At 38.1% G+C, this 21,091-nt stretch overlaps 1 protein-coding gene across 1 annotated transcript in view; it reads right to left on the bottom strand.

The window, feature by feature from the left end:
• Col19a1 (collagen type XIX alpha 1 chain) overlaps positions 1 to 21,091 on the bottom strand; it is a 324,015-nt gene that overhangs the window by 263,982 nt on the left and 38,942 nt on the right. The window contains exons 4-8 of the mRNA XM_087898047.1: positions 13,925 to 14,048; positions 11,632 to 11,907; positions 9,308 to 9,388; positions 5,054 to 5,179; positions 3,580 to 3,639 (exon numbers count right to left, since the gene is read on the bottom strand). Of these exons, the coding sequence (XP_087754173.1) occupies positions 3,580 to 3,639; positions 5,054 to 5,179; positions 9,308 to 9,388; positions 11,632 to 11,907; positions 13,925 to 14,048 (667 nt within the window). The remainder of the gene's footprint in view (positions 1 to 3,579; positions 3,640 to 5,053; positions 5,180 to 9,307; positions 9,389 to 11,631; positions 11,908 to 13,924; positions 14,049 to 21,091) is intronic.

Raw genomic sequence — 21,091 nt, forward strand, 5'->3', positions numbered from 1 at the left:
TTAATAACTCTTTCCTCCTGCTTGGCTGGTGATGCACACCTTTTAGCCCCACACTCAGGAGAGAGAAGCGTGAGGATTTGAGTTTGAGGCCAGGTTGGTCTACCTAGTGAGTTCCAAGCCAGTCAGGACTGCAAGGTGAGACTGCCTCAAAATAAATAAATAAATAAATAAATAAATAAATAAATAAACAGATTGCTCCTCCTTAGGTAAAAGTTAATCATTTAGAAAACAAATATTACGTTAGCATCATTTAGGTTCTATTTTAGTTATATTTTTACTATCGCATAAGTAAAATAGACATTATTGGAAAATAATCTTATTTTTAAAAACTATAGATATCTCCCTCAAACAATGGACAATGTACTGGCACATAAGAGGAGTAAGAAGTAAAGCAAATTTTTGTACACAGTATGCAGCAGTGAAAGCATGTGTGGCTCCCGAACTGGAGATGCGAGACGCTCAGCCACTGTTCACCTTACCAAAATTTCCCACTTTAGACAAGAAGGACAAAATGTGTCTGTATGTGCAAGGGTATGTGCATGTGTGTGGGTGCGTGAATGTGTGTGGGAGTGTGTGTGTGTGTGTGTGTGTGTGTGTGGATGTGGGGAGGTATGTGGGGGGAACAGCAGTTGTGCATTGTGATTCTATGCATTCCTGTGTTTATTTCTTCTGGAAACTCATCCACTCCTTTAACTCACTTGCCTATCTACATAAGCTTACCAAAAGTAGCCAGGTATTTACTATAGAATGGAACATTTCCCTATGAACCAACAACAGTCAGTTTACCAAACGTAAGCAGAATTTCAGGTGAGCGGCATATGTGATGCAGACAGTTACTGATTTGTGATATTTGACAGGAAGGCTCTATGTATAAGGTGAGGAACGCCTATTCATGTCTGCACTGGCTGATAAGGGTAATTTGTAAAAAATATATATATATAATTAAATGTTGTAATTCTTCATTCTTAAAGTCCAAATGAATCCATTCTCCAAAAATACATTTCACAAAACAGTGCTACACAGTGTATTAGTTTGCTTCTGTCTCCACAGAGGAAAAGAAGCCACCTTGGTTGAGCGCCACTTTGTTCAGGGTCCTCTCGAAGAATAATTCCTGCTGTCACTTTGCCAGACGTCTAAGTGCGCGTCTATCTTACAACAATAGAATTTGCATGCGAATAATTTAATTTAGTACAATATCATATTGGGGGAGATATAAATTGAAACTAGTATGCAAATTCTGCTTAATACTGTTCAGAATATGCCTAATTCCATAATCATAAATCAGTTTCTTGTTTAAATATAAAAAAATCCCATTTGAAAATAATGATTCAGCCAATAAAGGTTACTCTCACAGGCCACAAACCAAAAGTCAGATACAGTATTTTTATTATAAAGCAACAGGAGCATTCTATCTGAAATATTTAACTAGAGTTTGGTTTAAAATTTTGAAATTTAAAAGACTGACAATTTCTTCATTAGAGTCAAATCTTTGTAAAGTATATCAGCTATACCATCGAATAAAATAACAGTGACTTGCTTATTATTTTTATTTTGCACGGGCTCATCAGAATTACCTAAAATAAATGTTAAACCTTAGATTATAGACGTGAAGAAACACCCTGCTGGTGGTAGTTCTTTTCCACAAGCGTTAAATCCCTCTCACAACTAAATGAAAGTGAAGTTAGAAGCAGAGTTGGCACCGCCATGGACGCAGACCCTGGGACGAGAACGCGGTCAAAGACTGAGTGTTTCTATAAATACCAGGGCGATGCTCGCCACTAAGTAGGGTCTCTAAGCTGCACGAAACTGGCTACAGAGAAAGCAACCTAAGCTGATACTGTATTTAGCTCCACTGGAAGCGGAATGAATCTGGACCCTGTGCGACTCTTGGGAGCAACTAAAGTAACCTGGACGCAAAATAAAACTGCTCGAGGTACCTGAGGGAGGAATTAACGGACAGTTTTTTTTTTTTAATGTTAATTGTTCCAATTCTCAGAACACTTGCCTTTCAGTTAAGAAAATGAAACGTCAAGAGCCCGAGAGGCGTAGCCAAGTTCAAACCTTTCAGCAAAGAAGAGTTGGACTGATCCCTGGATCTTTCTCCACGGAGTTCACTTTATTACCTCTGCAGGCCGTTTACAATGCATAGTCCCCCTAGTTGAAAGACGATGGTACAAATACTAGACTGACACTCTGAGCAAGTTGATAAGGATAAAATAGTACAGAGTAGAGAATACCCCAATGACAGAACACACATAATACCGAGGTACATTTCAGAAAAGGGAGTCGCCTTCAAAACAGAGATCAGTCAAGGGAAGGAAAATGGACTCGGCAGACCTGGACTCAGTTCTCAGCCTCAACCTATGCTGTTTCGGCAATAATTAAGCCTCACTAACCCTCAGTCTTTCCATCAGTAAAATGGCAATACTAATTCCCAACATGAAAACTTGTATGAGAGTTAAATGCAAGAGCATCAAAAGCATTGGCCTCAGCGTTTGCACACGGTGAACAGTAAATACGTATATTTACTGTCTGGAATGATTTGAGTGCTCAAGTTGATTTAAGTCGTCTTTACATAATGTGTTTAATTATTTTGAACTTTCATATAATGATACCAAAAGCCTAGGAGCCCAAGATTTGTAACTGAAATAATCAGTCCCCTTTCACTTCAGAAATATCCTCTCCAGCACCCACTGTAATGATAGACTATGTCATGAAAAGTATGATGGAGAGACATTCCACGTACTCTGTGGAAGTCCTGAGGCTCTGTCAGGCATTAACCTCCTTCCGAAAAAAAAGCTCAACTAGAGTATGTAAATAATCATGAATTTCCAAGTGAGGAATTGAAGTCTATTTTCCCTTTGAGAAGAAAGGACAGTCACCTGACCATAGTATAAATTAACTTATATGATTAGCTAGAAGACACACTCAAAAAATCAGAAAACATTACAGAGAAGTTGAGCTTGTCCAAGGGAAGACAAATTTTGACGATGGGTTCTCGCCTACTGACAGGTCAGGAGCTTGCAGCATACGCCTTGTTCAGTTCTTTCCAGTCTCTCTGGGTAGTTTTCTTAGGACTCTTAAAATTCTCATATGGCATCTAACATAGATATTCGCCATCTTCTTCCCAGAGCGACATCCCAGGAAGCAGCTTATCCTACTCTTTATTGCCCCTAAAACCTGCAGTAACAAGCTTCCCACAGCTACCTAGTGAAGGTTCGCCATTGGATCCTGCTCAGTAGGGACCTATCAATGTACAAGGAGGGTATGATTCTCAGATGTCTGAAGAAAAGAACAATGAGGAAGGGTAGCAGGCAGCTGGGACACACGCCTGCTTTACTGTGTTGTTTAGAACGTAGAGGTACAGACTCGTGGTTCTAAGCTTCTCCGAATTTCCTACCATGATCTCAGAAGCAGACTCAAATGCTGACAGGACTCTGGTTTACAGAGATCTTCATCTCAGTTGAGTTTTTGAAAACCTTTGTGAAATGTGTTCATGGAGATTATGAGGTAGAAAAACCTTAAGTTACATCTGAACAAATCCCTTTATCCCAAGAGAATTAGTTGTGCACACATTACCGGTTCTCCTTTGTTCCCTTTTGGTCCAAGGGAACCCAGAGTTGGTGAGCCTGCTTCCTCCTGAGGGGGAAAAAGATAAATGCCCATGTCAAAATCATTCTGTTTCATTGTTCTAAAGTCAAATCTTCCTGTCTGTTTTTCTATTATCTATCTATCTATCTATCTATCTATCTATCTATCTATCTATCTATCTACTATCTACCATCTATCTATCTTCTATATATCTACTATCTATCTATCATCTATCTATCTATCTATCATCTCTCTATTATCATTTATATATTGTCTACCTACCTATCAACCTACCTATCACTTATTGTATTTACCTTCCACTATTTAGTTCTCCAATGGCCTCTTTTTAGAACACACCTAATCAACGTCTATGAACACAAAAAGAATGCTTGTGAAGGTCCATGGGCACAGCATCATTGATTAAAGAACCATATAGGTTTAGATGAAGTTAATAAATTGAATATGACCAACAGAGACAATCAATTAATAGAAGAAAGGCACTTAGTTAAATATGTGTAGTTGTTGCACAAATATCATCAGACAGGAAAGGAGAAGTTACTATACAGAGTGTTTTTCTATGTCTTTGTTGAAGATCAGACACTTTTCCTCCAGCACCAAATTCCCAAACTGTAGCCTGTTCCTAGCATGTGCTGTGTACTCAGGACTCCTAACATTTTTACATACTTCATATTCCTTGTCATACAGTGCTTTTTCTCTTCATTTTTTCTGTTAAATGTCACTTTCACACATTAAAAAGGAATTAAAAAACACCCACAGTCAAACATGAGGCAGAGCTGGGGAAACCCCATGGAAGAGGGGGAGAAAGGATGTTGAGCCAGAGGCATCATGGACACCACAGAAACCCCACAGAATCAACTAACTTGGCCTCATAGGAACTCATAGATGCTTATTCAACAACCAGGGAGCCCACCATAGATCTGACCTAGGGCCTCTGCATATATGTGACAGTTGTGTAGCTTCATCTTCTTGTGGGACTCCTGACAGTGGGGGTAGGTGCTGTCTCTGACTCTTTTGTTGGCTTTTGGGACTGCTTTCCTCATACTTGGTCTCCTTGTCCAACCTTAATATGAGGGGAGGTGCCTAATGTCACTGCAACTTGATATGTCATTTTTGGTTGATATCCATGGGAGGCCTGCCCTTTTCTGAAGAGAAGTGGATGGGGGAAACAGAGGGAGCTGGAAAGAGAGGAGGGAGAGAAACTGTGGTCAGGATGTAAGAAAAAATGATGATGATAATAATATTTCAAAAAGGGAAGGCAAAATCCAATAAGTGAAACTTAGATTTCTTTTTCTGATGTACTTTGGTAGTTGTATTATTTTTGATATTTGATTTCACCAGTACTAAAGAAAAGGTACCTTCTGAGGACCACAGGCCTCAGTCAAGGAGTCCAGACCACTGTGAGAAGTAACCTTTTGTTGTGTATATATGAAGGCTAGCATACCTTGATTGGAATGCACTGGCACGGGTCTTTAAGTTCCTGCTTTCCCGGCAGATATAAAGACATCTCACCAGTGTGAGTGGTCACCCATGATGGAGTGGTACTTCCAAGGTTGTCTTGCTCAGGACACTAAAATCCCCAAAGAGAATTTAGAGAATGGTGTTAGTTCTTGATGCTAGTAGTATCGAACCAGAGATAGCTATTTGACAGCCATACTTCCTTCTTATTAATCAAACACTGTCATCCAGATATGAAAAATTACTAAGCTTTTGCTCTATCACAAATCCTCAAGTATATTTACCTGGTGTGGGACAATTCTGTATCCTGTCAATTATGTTTTAAATTAATGCTGATTGGCCAGTAGCCAGGCAGGAAGCATGAGCAGGACAACCAGACAGGAAGTAGAGTTGGGAAAATGACAATGAAAGAATTCTGGGAAGGAGGAAGCCCATTCCTTGCAGTACTGTCCAGACACCAAAGAAGCAGGATATAACCTACCCTGCTGAAAAATGTACTGAGCCATGTGGCTAACATAGATAAGAATAATGGCTTAATATAAGTTATAAGAGTTAACAAGAAACCTATGATAACGGGCCAATCAGTTTATAACTTATGTAGACCTTCTGTGTGATTCTTTGGGACTAAATGGCTGGAGAATCGGGCAGCCAGAAACCCCAACAAGCAGGCCCATCATGTTATGTTTACCCACACTGACAACACATGAAGAATATAGGAAAACTGATTATTTTGGGGAAAATTTTAGTCATGTTAGTTGGTCTTATTGTAAGTATAGTAATATTGTACATTTAAAATATTAATATAAGACTTTACACAAGCAAAATGTAAAAAGTATCTGGCAAACAAAGGTTTAAAAGCATATACATTTAATTGATAAAGTATAATTACCACAAGAAGCTGGCTATAATTGTATATAAAGCTGGAAGTTACTTCTTTTCACATACAAAGATCATAATTAGTTAATCATGAGTATACTCTGTTCTACTCTAATATCCTTTAAAGTTATAAAAGTGGAGGATACCAAATCTTGTGAGTTTAGAGCATGCTGAACAACATAAAGTAAAGTTTGGTTATAAAGAGAGAAAATCTTTCCCTCCATCCCAATTTAGTTAAGGGGCAAGAGAGAGAGCAATTAAGAGTCTTAAGAGCAATTAAGACTTCTTTAGCAGAGAAGCCAAGGTCAGTTCTCACCACCTATAACTGTGGACTTAGCCCCAGCTGTTATTCTAGCCTCTGATGCTCTCTTCTGCTCTTCTGCACCTGCACCCATAGCATATATCCACATGCCAACATACACATGCATGCACACGCATCACATCCACATATGTAAATAAATAAATACTTTATAATATAGAGGAAAATTGATTAGCAAGGTGATTGTAAGGAGAATGGCTCTCTTGGACACCTGACACCACCCTGGTCCTTGGGCTTAATTCTTTATTTGCAGCTTCGGTAAACTGAAAACAACAGTGGAAGAACATACCAGCTGCTTTGTGTACTGCAGATTACATATGTATGGGAAAACGTGTTATGACTATGAATGATTCTTGGGGGTTTTCTTCTGTGGTGTGAGACCATGGTGGATATCTATTTTTGTCCTTGTGTCTGATATTTATTTACTTCCTGTATTTACTTTCTAAAATAAGAATTCATAAATTGTTTTTTAATAGATAGAACTCTAGTACTTTTGATAACAATAAAACCTGTAACAAACAGCACCCGAGACACTGGGACCAGATTCCTGTGTTTTGCCCTAGGGATTTCATGCTCTTTGCCTCTAGATTGGGTGATCATTGGGTATCCTAACAAATTTTTAAATCCAAAATCTTATAAATTATATTCAGATGAAACAAGAACACCGCTAAGACAGATTATTCTCCCCCCCCCAAAACTCATTATTTTCTAAGCAGTTTTCCCCTTACATCATCAGTCGTGTGGAGTTTGTTCTAGTGATAGGTTTTGAACTCTGGTCACATGGTTCTATAACAAATGCTCTTAACCACTGAGTCATTTCTCTGGCCCCCTTTAAAACATTTTTCAAAAATAAGAAGCAAAGAAGACAGTTATGATCAAAAGTTCACCAAGTGTGTCTAAATGACTTTTGTATGATTATCTTATTTAAGTGTCTATGAAATGTGTCAGATTGTTATTTATTATTAACTACACAGTGGATGGTGATGTCCTCACCACAAATAATTATCCACATGAGAACTACTGTGTTTGGTTGTTCTTATATAGTTGGTATGAATTTCTAACGTATTTTCAACTACAAAACCAATTTCCAAATAATCCTTATAAACATTATTTATTTTTATTTAATTTTAAGGTTAGCAGTATAAAACTAACAAGAACTGTTAACAATTGGGAAGTCAAGTCTGACTTTAGCTACTAAGTTACTTTATCCAATTCTTCACCTATACATATTTAAACCATTTTTATAGCACCATAGTTAACATAGGCAATGAATATTGGTCACGAATATTACATTTACAGATATTAAAACATAACTATATTACTTTTAAATGGCAGAAGATGGTTATTTTAAGAACCCTAATAAAATACAATCATAACCACTTAAAAAAAACTTTTGGATTTCATGATTAAAGGTATAGGCTCAGGCAGCCTTGGTATTTCAAGTCTGTAGATTGGCATTCAAGTTATCTTTTTAGATATTTATAGAAAGATATTTGGCAGACTTTCACTTTGCTTGGAATTAGATCCATAAACTGAGTTTGAGATGTGCTTCATACAGCCAAGTTATATAAGCAAGGCAAAATATTTGAAAGACTGGATTTATTTGGCTAGATTTTCACACTGCTACTCAAACTGTGTGAGAGAAGTTATGTGAATTCTTGAATTAAAAATCCCTGATTAAAATTTCATGTAGACTTCTTAGCAAGTGTAGAAATTTGGGGAACTTATTCCCTTCTCACAACTTCGTAGTGGACAAATCAGTAAACAAAGAGGTTCCATTGATTTTCAGTAGAAATGACCCCCAAGGGCTCGAATAGTTCAACACTTGGTCCCCGGATGTGGTACTGTCTGAGGGCTGCCATTTCCTTGGAGGAAGGAAGTCGCTGCCAGGACCCTGAGACTTCCTAGCCTTGTTCTACTTCCAGTTCATTTTCTCTGCCTTGTGTTTGAGGCTGAAGAGGTGATCTCTCAGCTTCCTGCCAGGCCTACCTTCCCCACCACCATTATGAACTCTTCCTTTAGAATCATAAGCTAAAAAAACAGTCTTTCTCCCGTGGTCATTATATTTTATCAAAGCAGTTCGGAAAACAAAGTAATCATACTTCGACAATCTTTTGCTAACAATGTGCTAGATATGAAAGAATTTGAAAGTAACTCCTCCATCTCTGTCTAATTTGTACTTCAATCAATTAAAAACAATTATTATATCCATAATATGCAATGGTATGGGGGACTAGTGCACTAGAGACACAGGAAGCACTGCCTTTTTTCTTGGAAGGAAGAACATGGATGTAGGAACAATGGTTATACAAGGAAGTCAAGACTATTTAACAAGGGAGACCACTCTACTGGGCTGATATGTTGTTGCCAACAGGGAATCATTTAGGACACTGAGAAAAAGATGACCACACAGGGACTCTGTTCATGTCAGTATATCTTTTTCCTTAGTTCAGTGTCTACTAGATCCATGGTTAAAAGCAAATATCTACTGTAGGAAAACAAATAAACATATAATCCAGTGATTTAGAGATTCATTCTGGTGATATCGCCAAGAAAAAGAAGGTGTGTTAGAAAGGCAGTTGGCTTGATGCTGTGAAAGCCAGGCATGAAGTAAAAGCGGATTGGGCAATGGCAGGGAAAAGAAGAAAAGAACAACATGTGTCACAAAGCAAAACTATACAAGACAGGCTGACGTAACTGAAAGTGTGAGTCCAATTAATGCAGAAGAGACTTGACTTTAATGGGGTAGCACCTCCAATCAGCGGGGTCTCAGATGAAACAAGGGTGAAAGGTTTGGGGGAAGATGTTAGTCCTCCTTGAGCTATGCTAAGTTTAGAGTGAGAACAAATCACCATCAAATTGCAATGTACAACATGGTGGTTGAAGTTTGGGCAGGTACTTGGAAGGGCTCCCTATTGGAAATAAGTTATCCATCCAGATTCAGCTGAGATACTTCATACTGCCCTACACACAGAATCTGCAGACCTTACGTTGAAAGGTAACGAACGTTTGTCGGTGTTTTACCCGGTATGAAAATTAGCCTACCTTATTAGCTGCTAGGTCACAGCATGATTCCTTAGCTAGGAAGTCAGAATTGCAGGCGATTATGAGCTGGTGTAGTTCAATCTGTAAAAAGGAAGTAGTAATATGCATCGTTGGTGTTGATAATCAAATCTAGGCATTATGAGCTATAGCAATTCAAATAGAAAGAAAAGAAAGTTAATGCAAGTGATGGATACACATTTATAGGGTTCAATTTTAAGTTATGATTCATTACTTTAAGGATCATTTGAGAACCCATCAGCTACACAGGAAGATCTTCAGACAGGAAAGGAGTTAATTGTCTCAAGCAATAAAAATGAAACGTTGAATTAAGGAGGCAATAGAGACAAACATTTAATTAGAGATATATTGCTATGTGCTACCATATACTACTGTAGGAAATGACATTTAAAAGTAAAACTTTGCAGGAAGGTAGACAAAGGTGTTAACATGGAATGGAAAAGGCTTTCTCTTTAGGTCCAAACGTCCTATTTGTGGTATGAAGTAAATGTGCCATTCCTAATTAAGTAAACAGAAGATATTTAGTTTTCACCTATGCTTAATGAAATCTGCCTAAGGTCTATGGATTGTCTTATTAGTGCCATCCTGAGCAAGGTTCAAAAGCTGAACCCTGTAACACCTGCCTGAAATACTCAAAGTGGTGACTTTGATGCAAGGTGAGGGTTATCTCAAGGCTAACTTGAGTTATATGTGGTTTTCCAGAACAGTCTGGACTACCTGAGTGATCCTTATTCAATAGCACTAAACCAACCACAGGCTGTTCTGCTCCACCTGTTCTTCATTTCCTCATCACAGAGCCTGACAGTCTTGTCTTTCAGATCTGCTCATGCATAGTCTCTAAGAGAAAAATGCTTTAAAAATTATATTTCCTGGCCAGGTAGTTATGGCACAGGCCTTTAATCCCAGCACTCTGGAGGTAGAGGCAGGCAGATCTCTGTGAGTTTGAGGCCAGCCTGGTCTACAGAGAGAGCTCCAGGACAGACTCCAAAGCGACACGGAGAAACTCTATCTTGATAAACAAAAACAAAAACAAAAATCATATTTCCGGAATATGTATCTGTATCTATACGTTTTTCCTTCCCAACAGATATTAAGAAATAACATCCTCCCGAACTTTTATTTCTGAAATATAATTTCACTCTCAGCACTTTGTGTTTACACCTCTGGCATTTATTCCTGGTCATCTGCATTCAGATTTTTGGAGACTTCCTTATCATTTTACCCATAAGAAAATATTTAGCTATTAAATGTAGGCAGATCTCTCCCTTTAAAGATTACAGGCCTTCTTTTGCAAGAAAATCGACAGTAAATCAGTAAATCTATATCATCTTAGCTTCAATATGTAATTTTTAAAGGGCCTTTCATCTGAGTTTTCCTAGCTGTCTGCTCATCCAAATGAGCCACTGATAGATTTAATGGCTGTTTTTCTGTGCAAAGGAACTCTAAAAAGACATTATAAGTTGTGCAAAATGCAGTAAGTAGAATTGCTTGAATGAATTACCTATTGTTCTTGAATGAAAACATCAGATAGTCTGGAACCATTTAAAGTATGTCTTTTTCCAATTTTTACTTAAAACACAAAAGTTTGGCCAAGTTTATACTGTCTTTGTCTCCTATTTTCAATTTTTTTGCTCAAAGTTACTCTCAGCCATCTAGGGTTTAAAGGAATGACACATTTATTTTAAATTTGCTGACTGAAAAATGAGGTTGAAAAAAATTATAGAATATAATTATTTGTGAAAATAGAGTTGGGAATAACTATTCTTCGGATATTTAATGACATTATAAACATTGATGAGAGGAAGGTCTTTAGAGTGTGTAATCATTAAAGGAAGAAATGGGTTCCTCCTTCCATCCCTCTCTCCCTTCCTTCCTCCCTCCTTCCTTCTCTCCCTTCCTTCTTTTCTTCCTTCTTTCCTTCCTTTCTTTTTTCTTTCTTTCCTTCCTTCCTTTTTTCCTTCCTCCCTATGTCCTTCCTTACTTCCTTTATTTTTTCTCTTTCTTTCTTATACTGGGTCTTATGTAGCCATGCTGACATTATACTCACAATGTGACTAAGAATGATCCTGAACTGAGCTTCTCATCCCCTTGTCTATACCTTTGTAGTCTGTGATTGGGGGCACATCATGAACCACCATGCCTGGTTTGGGTGGTACTGGAGTTCAAGTCTCAGGTGCCATGCAGGCTATGTAAGCTGGCTACCTATGGAGTCACATTTACGGACCCAGGAAGCCACTCTGAATAAGATATTTTGTTTTAACTTAGGGATGATGGAAGCACCCTGTGAGCGTTACTATTAGACTTACGTCCACAGGCTTGCCATCCGAAGCTCGCGCGGCGATAACTGTCTTCCCATGAAAATCCACAGAGTCCTTCTCTTCCGTGTGCCGACTTGCAATTAAATGACAATCCATATAGAGAGAAAGGACTCGGGATTGCACACCAATGCCAAGTTTATGCCACTGACGATCGAAGAGAGGGCGGAGTTCTCGATTCTTAAAAACGTAGTTCAACAGATCTCCCTCAGCTCCGCGGAACATAAATTCTATCACCTTCTTTGTGCCGTCAATCACTATAGAAATCTGAAAAAAAAAACAAACCAAGAAAGATAAGCAGAGTATCTTTATATGGCTTGAGACTCAATGCTCAAAATTAGTAAAGCTCTCAAACAAAAGCTCCACGTGTACAACGGCATAACTCAAGAACTGGCTAAACATGAGAGAGTACCTGTACCTGCTACACTGGTGGATACGAAAGAGTGTGTTAGCGTGAAGCATCCTGTACAATATGCTCCTTCACAAAAGAACATAAAAGGGTGTGCATGTGTATACAAACGCAAATGATTATTTTACATTTACAAATGCAACCATAACTATATACTTGTGTTATGACTTCATAAAAGTGTCATTTTATGAAGTAGAAAAGGTACTGAGAATATGATCATATACCTAAATAAGCTTATCTATGTTATTGTTCTATATGAGTATGTAGACTACAAGGTTTCTAATTTAAAAGAAACACAATATATGCATTTCTTTTTACATGACAACTGACATGGACCTTCTAAGCCCTTAATCATTTTCATGGCAAAGATAGATATTTTATAGATGACATGCCTTTCAGTTCAAATTATCATCCCATCGTAAAACTGTGAACTATATTCATATTAATAAGATTAACCAAAGCTAAAGGCATCCAATGGTTATGTACAGAAGTGGACACAAATGTGTGATGCTAATAAGTAACTTTGCAGTCTGTAGGGTGTTTGCATCACCACCTTGGCTCCACCGTCATTTCCACAAGGTCTCCTGGGTTCTTCACTCTTCTTTCTTGCTCAGACATCTCCCATCACACTTCCTTCAGTATAACTCTGCTGCACAAGTCCTCATAAATGTTTTCCCATGATATAGACTTTCTGCTCCATAAGAACATGAATTATGCTTTTAAAAATCTCTTATTTTCTTTTGTGTGTGTGTGTGTGTGTGTGTGTGTGTGTGTGTGTGTGTGTGTGGTTGTGTGTGGCATGCTTGGGTATATGTGTTCCTAGGTGTGGAGTGTGTGTGTGTGTGTGTGTGTGTGTGTGTGTGTGTGTGTGTGTGTGTAAGTATGATGCACATATGTGCACAAGAATATAGGAACCACAGCGGACATTAGGTGTCTTTTATCAAGTGTACTCCACTTTCTGTATTGAGGCCAGGCCTCTCCCTTGAGCCCAGAGCTCTTTGATTTGACTACTCTTGCTAGCTAAACTGCTCTGGGGATTCCATCTCCCACCTTGTGAATGTTGGACTGACAGGTGAACCCCACCTTCACCTGCCGTTTATGTGGGTGCTGGGGATCTGAACTCCATCCCTCAGTTTTGCATGACAAACACTTTCCCCTAGACCCTAAGGTATCTCCCTAGACCTAAATTTCTTATTCTTATCACTTCTTGGCATAAGGCATGTGGCTCTTATTTGTGTTTATTGATGAAACAAATTGTTAAGTATCAGGATAATATATAATATTAGTGATGAGAGGAGGTGAAGGTCATTAATGGGGTGAAGTCAGTCAATTAGCTCCCATAGAAAGTAAGTAATTTTGCTGTCTTCAGATAAAGTATGAATCTCTAAGTTAAAATAAACCAGGGCTGGAGGCATGGCTCAGTGGTTCAGAACGCTGACTGATTTGCAGAAAACCTGGATTCAATTCTCAGTACCCACTTGGTGGCACAAAATTATTAATGTCTCCAGGTCCTGGGTATCATAAACTCTCTTATGGCCTCTCTGGTCATTAGATAAGCACATGGTGTGCATACACACACACACACACACACACACACACACACACACGAGTGCGCGCTCACATGCACATACATATATGTAAACATTTATGTATATAAAATAAAAATAAATCTTTAAGACAAGATAAAACTCAAACCTCTGGTGTACTAGATTCTCACATCATTGATATCATCAAGGCTATCCTATTTATAATGCTTCCATTTCTCTGTTGATGATTCATTCCTCTAACCAACACATCATTTGAGTACTAACTACATCTGTTCCCAAATTTGGGTGCACAACACATCTGACCTAATGAAACAAATTAGCATCTTACCTGTGGCATATTCTGCTGGTTTAAAATCCGCCATAAAAACCACCGCTCCTTCTTGGTGCTTCTTCGTACACGAAACATGACTGCTACAGAGTACTCCTCAGGAAGGCCTTTGGGAAATATCTTACTATGGGAAGAAAGCAAATAGCTATTCAGGGGTGACTGGAGGTGGCCAGGGAAGAAGTCCAGGTATGAACCCTGTGTAATGTGATCTCTCAGTCATAGAAACTCTCAAATGAGTTTAATAATTTATTCTTCCTTTTTCAGCTGTTAGAAATATGGATGCAGTCATGTCAGCATTTTCTATGTAATTATTGTTGTAATTCGCTCTCTTTTTGTAATCGTCTAATATGGTTTTGATAAAGGTTGTAATAGGCAAACGAGTGGGTAGACTACAGTAAGCAATTTGTTGTTCTCTTATTGCGGGGTGTCTAACACAGAGGAGCTCAGAACTCACTGCGTTCAGATGAACATCAGTGCTTTATTAAAATGAAAGTGGTGTCCCTGGTGGTTTTGGTAGAGAAAAGTAAAGATAAATTCAAAAAACATTGATTATAAATCAATGAATATTTTCTGAAGAAATTTTACCATATTCAGCTCTTGCAGAAGAGTTCCTAATGTTGACTTCCTGGTAAATTATGATGACACTAAATTGGATGAGATTTAGCTTTATTTGTATTCCTTTAGAAAAAGTAATCTTTCTAGACGGTAGAAGCCAAAACATTGCCCCAGTATCCTTCTACCTCAGTCTCAGGTTCAAAATACTGATCTTAGTAAAAAACACAAAGAAACAAAAAATATTTCGCAATATACTTATCCACATATTCTGAATTTCATTTCCATTAGATAATAAGTTATGATTTTCTTTCTTTTCATTGGATTTGGGAATTTTATAATATTGTAATACTGCTTTTGTTTTCTTTTTTCAAGTAAGAAAGTATGTCCCTTAAAGACAAAGAGACTTGAATTGTCATACATAAATAAAGCACCAAGCGCTTAATTCGTAACTACTAACTTTGAATATTATGCTCAGCTCTACTAACAGTGAGAATCAAGACATTGACCCCCAGACTGTTATGGAGAACACTGAATGTTTTTTTTTCTCTTTGTGTTAGACTAAGAGACACATGTGGTAGAGAATTTACAAAGAAAATATGAAAAAGATGTACTTGCTTATGGTTGTAATTTACTTACTTGGTTAAATAGAACATTCACATATGTACCTATCGATCTATTTCTATGCATACGTGTGTGTGTGTGTGTGTGTGTGTGTGTGTGTGTGTGTGCATCTAGAGGCAGACAGAGTAAGATGCCAGCCTAAGAGAGTTTTGACATTATGATAGTGGGAAGGTGACATACATTAAGTGGAAACAGTACTACATGTTGATGAGAAACTAATTGATGCTTTTATATTGCTAAAATATTATCTAATATGTGAATACCTTTCAATAAATACAGTTATATTCTATACCTTTTAATGTGCATTTCTTACTTTGTTTTATTTTTTCCAAAGATCCTTATTCCCCGTCTATTTTATAGTTTGGAAATAATATTAGACAAAAAGCAGATGCAGTTGATTTTTTTATTCATATTCAAAATGGCCCATGAAATAGTGAAGACAACTTACATCTTCAGCAATGAATTTGGTACAGGAACTGCTAGCAAACGTACATTTGGTACATAGTGGTTCAAGAAGTTTTGCAACAAGAGAAGAGCCTTGAAGATGAGAAGCTCAGTGACCAGTTATCAGGAGTTGGTGATAACAATTAAGAACAAGCATCTAAGGTGCTCTACTTACAAGTACGTGTGAAGTTAACAAAGACTGCAAAGTGAATTCAATGTTCCCTCAACATTTGATCAAACTGAAGAGGCAAAAAACTCAGTAAGTAGGTGCTTAGTAATTGAAACGTCCCCTTGGACTGTCGTCTTCTCTTATTCTACACAACAAACCATTTCTCAATCAAACTGTGTTGTGGAACCAAAACAGGATTATATACAACACCCAGCGATGACCAACGAAGAGCGCCAAAGCACTTTCCAAAGCCAAATGGCACCAGAAAATTGTTACGGTCACTGTTTAGCGGTCTTCTCCAGTTTGATTGGCTAAGCCTTTCTGAATTCTAGGGAAATTGTCATCTATGAGAACTATGTTCAACAAACTGATGACAGGTGTCAAAATCAGCAATGTTTGCAGCCACCATAGATTGTGAGCAAGGCATAATTCAAGACCAACCTTGACAGTGCACTGCACAGCCAACATTTCATACATTTAACTAACTGCACTTTCAAGTTCTGCTTCATCTGTGATATTCACCTGACCTCCTGCCAGCCAACTACTATTTCTTCAACCTTTTCAGCAACTTTTGCAAGAAAGACACTTCCACAATCAACAGGATGAAGAAATGCTTTCCAAGAGTCAGTCAAATCCTGAAGCACGTATTCCCAGGCCAAGAAACAAGCAAACTTATTTCTCATTGACAAAAATGTGCTGACTACAAGGGTTCTTTTACTTAACAAGGATATGTTTCAGCCTAGGCATAATGATTTAAAGTTCACGGAAAACTGCATTTCTTTGTCACTATCTGGTTTGTTTTCTAATATTGGTTGTTAGCTTGATATATCTGGGAAAATGGAACATCAGATAAGGATGAGGAATTGCTTTCATCCCATTAGAGATTGGTGGGCAAGTCTGTGAAACATTGTCGTAATTACTAATTTAAAGTGGAAGGTCCAGGCAACCATGGACAGTGCCATCCTTCAGTGGCTTGGTTTGGACTGTAAAATAAAAAGTAGCTGAGTGTGAGCCTAAGAGCAAACCAGTATGCAGCATTTCTCCATGGTTATTGCTGTAATCTCTAGCCTTGAGTCCCTGCCTTGGTTTCCCTGATTTTAGACTAGAACCTGAAAACTGAAAGAAACTCTTTCTTCCCCCAGATGACTTCTGGTTTATCACAGCAGTAGAAAGCGATTGAGCACAGTTGAATTTTCCTGTGTGGTCCTTTCTAGATCCAGCTATTTGGTGCAGTGTACTCATTTGTGATACTGGAAGGCAGCCTGAGGCCACAGGGCTCCATCAGTCACATGATCATGAGAGTAGAAGCCTGGTCTGCAGTGTACTCTGCTGCTGACCTATGCTAAGAGGGAGACAGGTGAATGACATATATTCTCTACTTTGAATATATTCAAATTACTAAAAACATCCGCATTTGCTTAAAATCCTCTATCTAGGGCTGGAGAAGTTCAACACTTAGAAGCACTTTTTGCTCTTGCACTTTTTGATCTTGACTTTGATCCCCAGGACAAAGATGGAAGTCCACAATTGTCTGTAACTCCACTTCCAGGAGATAGAGTAACTTCTTCTGGCCTCTGTGGGCACTGTATACACAGAGTGCACGTACACACATGCCGTCAAACACTCACAGACATAAAATTTAAAAATGATTAATAACTCTTAAAAAGAGATTAATTCACCTATGTATAATTTAGATTTATTTTGTTTGTTGAGAGTTTAGTAAAAGAAGCAACAGACATTACCACAACTACATTATTATATCCCTTTAATCAATCAATTCAGAAACAACCTTTTTTTTCAATTCCCTAAAAATAAATACCAGTAATGGAATATTGTTTCTTCTGGGATTTTTTTTCCAGTATCAGATACAATTTTTACTAAATTACTGTTGACAAATATTGTGTTGCTTGAAGTAGTGTTGCTGACTTAAACACAACAACAACAACAACAAAGCAGGCACAGATACCTGCCATTTCCCTTTGAGACTATTTAAACCTGAAAGGTGGGCACATGTAGGGTTGAAGAGATAACACCAAACACACTTGCAAATGGAAGCTTTGAGTTAGGTGCAGCAAAACTACTGTTGAAGGGAATTCCAAGCCCTACATTAATCCCTATCACATATAATAATAGTTGATATCCTATTTTGTTTTCTATGTGAAAAGCAGTGTCTCTGTTGGCATAATGAGTCAATGGGCATGCCTCATTGCCCAGCATTTGTTGGGAGTTTTCACCAAGGCTCTTCAAACGTTGTGTGTCGTGGTTATTTATCCAGATATATTTCTTTTTACCCGAAAAGAATACTTTTGTTTTATACCTAGTAAATTATGTTCTCCTGGCTACAAGCATTTTACAAGTGTGTGTATGTGGGTGGAGGGCAATGTAGGAGTCTCATGGTTCATTATAAAATTTTGCTTTTGATTCATTTTTGGTGTCCCAACTCATTCTTGTCTTTACTCTCTTGTTAAAGTCAGTCTGACAGATTTGTAGCTCAATTTGTTTAGCTGATAAAACCCTCACCTCCTTTGTGGTTGGGTAATGAAGGTGGTAAGGTGGTAACGTGGAGCTCCAAACTCACATGCTCATCAGGCACACATACACAGACAAACATGGCAGTGTTTGCACACCCATGCACAAACCTATGCATGTACACCTACCTACACACACTTCCTCAGTAGTTTCTGCAGGGATTGATTCCTCTTAACCATGCATGCTTCAGGAATTGGGTGGGGTAGATTCACTTCTTACCAATATTGCCCACCTGCAACACTGAAGGTCCAGCTCGTTGCTTTTGTTCAGTCAGGTACATAGTCCCCAACTGCCTTCTCTTTTCTAGAATGAACTATAATTTTTCTTATTCCTTAGTATCCCAGCCTACAGATGTATTTGCATATTCAAGAGTAAACCTTCTTTGCAATCTTTAATGCATCATTTTCAAATGGTCTCATAATCTTGCTTTGCAAATTATGTCTTCTCTTGCTATAAACCAGACTTCCTTTGACCTGGCCGTACAACTGGTAGCTTCTAACTCACTCACCAAACTAATGAACATTTCAAATACCGACATATTTGCCATCCATCCATTCCTTACCCACTGCCTCCTGAATTCTAGCATTATTACAATCAGCTAGCCCACCACCCTCTTCTCAGCCACCTTCCCCACCCCTCGTGCAGGTTTGAAGACTACTGGCGCATATTGTTGTTGTTGTTTTTCATGCAAACTAAGTCTTAAACCAGAGCGGCTACAGGTCCCTGCAAGAAAGACTGAAATGTAAATTCTCTGGGTGCTTAGGTCTAACCCACTCACCTATTTGTCCTCAGCAGCTACGGTAGTGTCTGTGCAAATTAGATAATACATACAAGCAAACAAATAACTGAGCTGAACTTGGACTGTTTTTCAGATAAGAACATGACATGACGGACCCTCAACATACTTCCCCCATTTTGATATAATGGTGAATACATAATCTTTCAAAAATTCACAAATTTCTCTTACGCCTCTGTATGAGAACCAGAGCAGTGGATTAACCCCAGTGAAGTGACACTGGTCCATATGTAGAGGACACACGTGAGGACTGTAGGAACAGCCCAGTCTGTCTACAGGGACAGCTGTTAAATAGTACCAGCCAGCTGGCACCATGTGGAAACATAGATTCAGTGTTGCCAGATCATCCATTTTTCCACAGAAGCCAAAAGCCGAAAGTCTAGATTTATACCTAAAAAAGTTTAGAGTTTTAAATGTTGGCAATTAATCACAATTTTTAGTAAATACTGTCCAGACCAACAATGGACAAGCCGAATAAAGCCAGGGAGCAGCGGTTAGTAAACTTGGAATTACACAGTTGTCAGCTGAGTTCTGGTATAGAACACTATAAAACTTTAAAAGGCGACAAAAGTAAGGTCCTAGCCTGCATTTGCTGCTTCTTCAAACCAGTTGAGAGTGGAGAGTATTCTTGGGACATAAAAAAGTACTATAAATTGGTTCAGAACAGGGAAATGTTAAGGTGGCCAAAACCAGAACTACATTATATGAATGGAAAACCTAATGTTGAAAGTAAATCCAGTTAAAAAAAATTCTTATTAATAGCGAAGCAAGATGGCAGCTGTTGGGGATTCTCAGTGATCTGTTGAACAGAATATAGCCATGAGGGTGTAGTGAGAGATGTCTTAAAATACCTTGTCTCGGAGTCGCAGACCCTAGCTCACTGTCAACTGTATCTCCAGGATTTGGTGATACCTAATGCTTCTGGGACTCCTACTTGCTGGTTTCACCAAAATGCAAGGGTTTACTAAATCATTTCTTAACCCACTTCTCTAAAACTCCTCATCTGACTCCTCTGAATGGGTGATTCCTCCATCTTTGTTTCCATTCCTAAGACATATACTAAAGCCACAGTTAGAAATGCTGTGGACTCTAGGAGCTGGATGTAGTCTCTCTTGGGAACTTCATGGGTGCGACTTTCACCAAGTTTGGTTCTATTGCGAATACCAAGAGTACAGGAAGAATGGGAGGAGCTTGTCCCCTTGCTCCCTTGTTCTGTGTGGTTTTGTCTCCTTTTTCCTCATTCATAGAGTTTTCCTCTCTAAACTGTTATTCCCATTCCCCTCAAGGTCTCTTACTTTGTCTGGCTATGTTCTCTGTGCTTTTTCCAATATTTCTAACAGATAATCTCTCAACTCATACTTTCACTCTATTGGCTCCAGGCGGTAGGAAGGGGATTGTGGTACGCAATTCATAGAATGTGCCAAAGATGGTCTTAGCATTTAGTTATCAGTAGTGAGTAAGTTTTGGAAAATTTTGTTTTCTACTCACGAATCTTAATATAGTTGATCCATGACTAATTCAAATGCAGAGTATTTAACATGTACATGTTTTTACATGTGGAGTACCTTTTGCTGTTTTCTGAGTACATTATAATTGGAAAACATATTCAATGTGAATATGAAACATTTAAACTTTTAAAATGTAGTTATAGCCTATTCTGGACAATGTTCCATGCACACTTAAGAAGCACATGTGTTCTTCTATTTCTGGAAGGAATCTCCTCCAGAAAACAGTTAAACTAAGTTATCTCACAGACTTCAAACTTTCTATTGCCTTGAGAATTTTCTACCTAATGGTCCATTAATCTTTACATTTGGTATTGAAATTTTCCACATTTTTTATTGAATTATATATGTCTGTCTTCTACTCTATTAGAGTTTGTGTATTTTAGGGCTGTAATGTAGGGTACATATGTAATGATCATTGCTATCACCTTTTGAAGCACTAAGATTATAAAAATGATAAATTATAAAAATAGCCTTTTCTTAAAGTCTATTTTGTCTGACATTTGTATAGCCATTATAGGAGTCTTTATAGCCAATAGTGCAATCTT

Source organism: Myodes glareolus, chromosome 18 (genome assembly GCF_982192425.1).
Source record: "Myodes glareolus chromosome 18, mMyoGla1.1, whole genome shotgun sequence".
Taxonomy (NCBI): Eukaryota; Metazoa; Chordata; class Mammalia; order Rodentia; family Cricetidae; genus Myodes; species Myodes glareolus.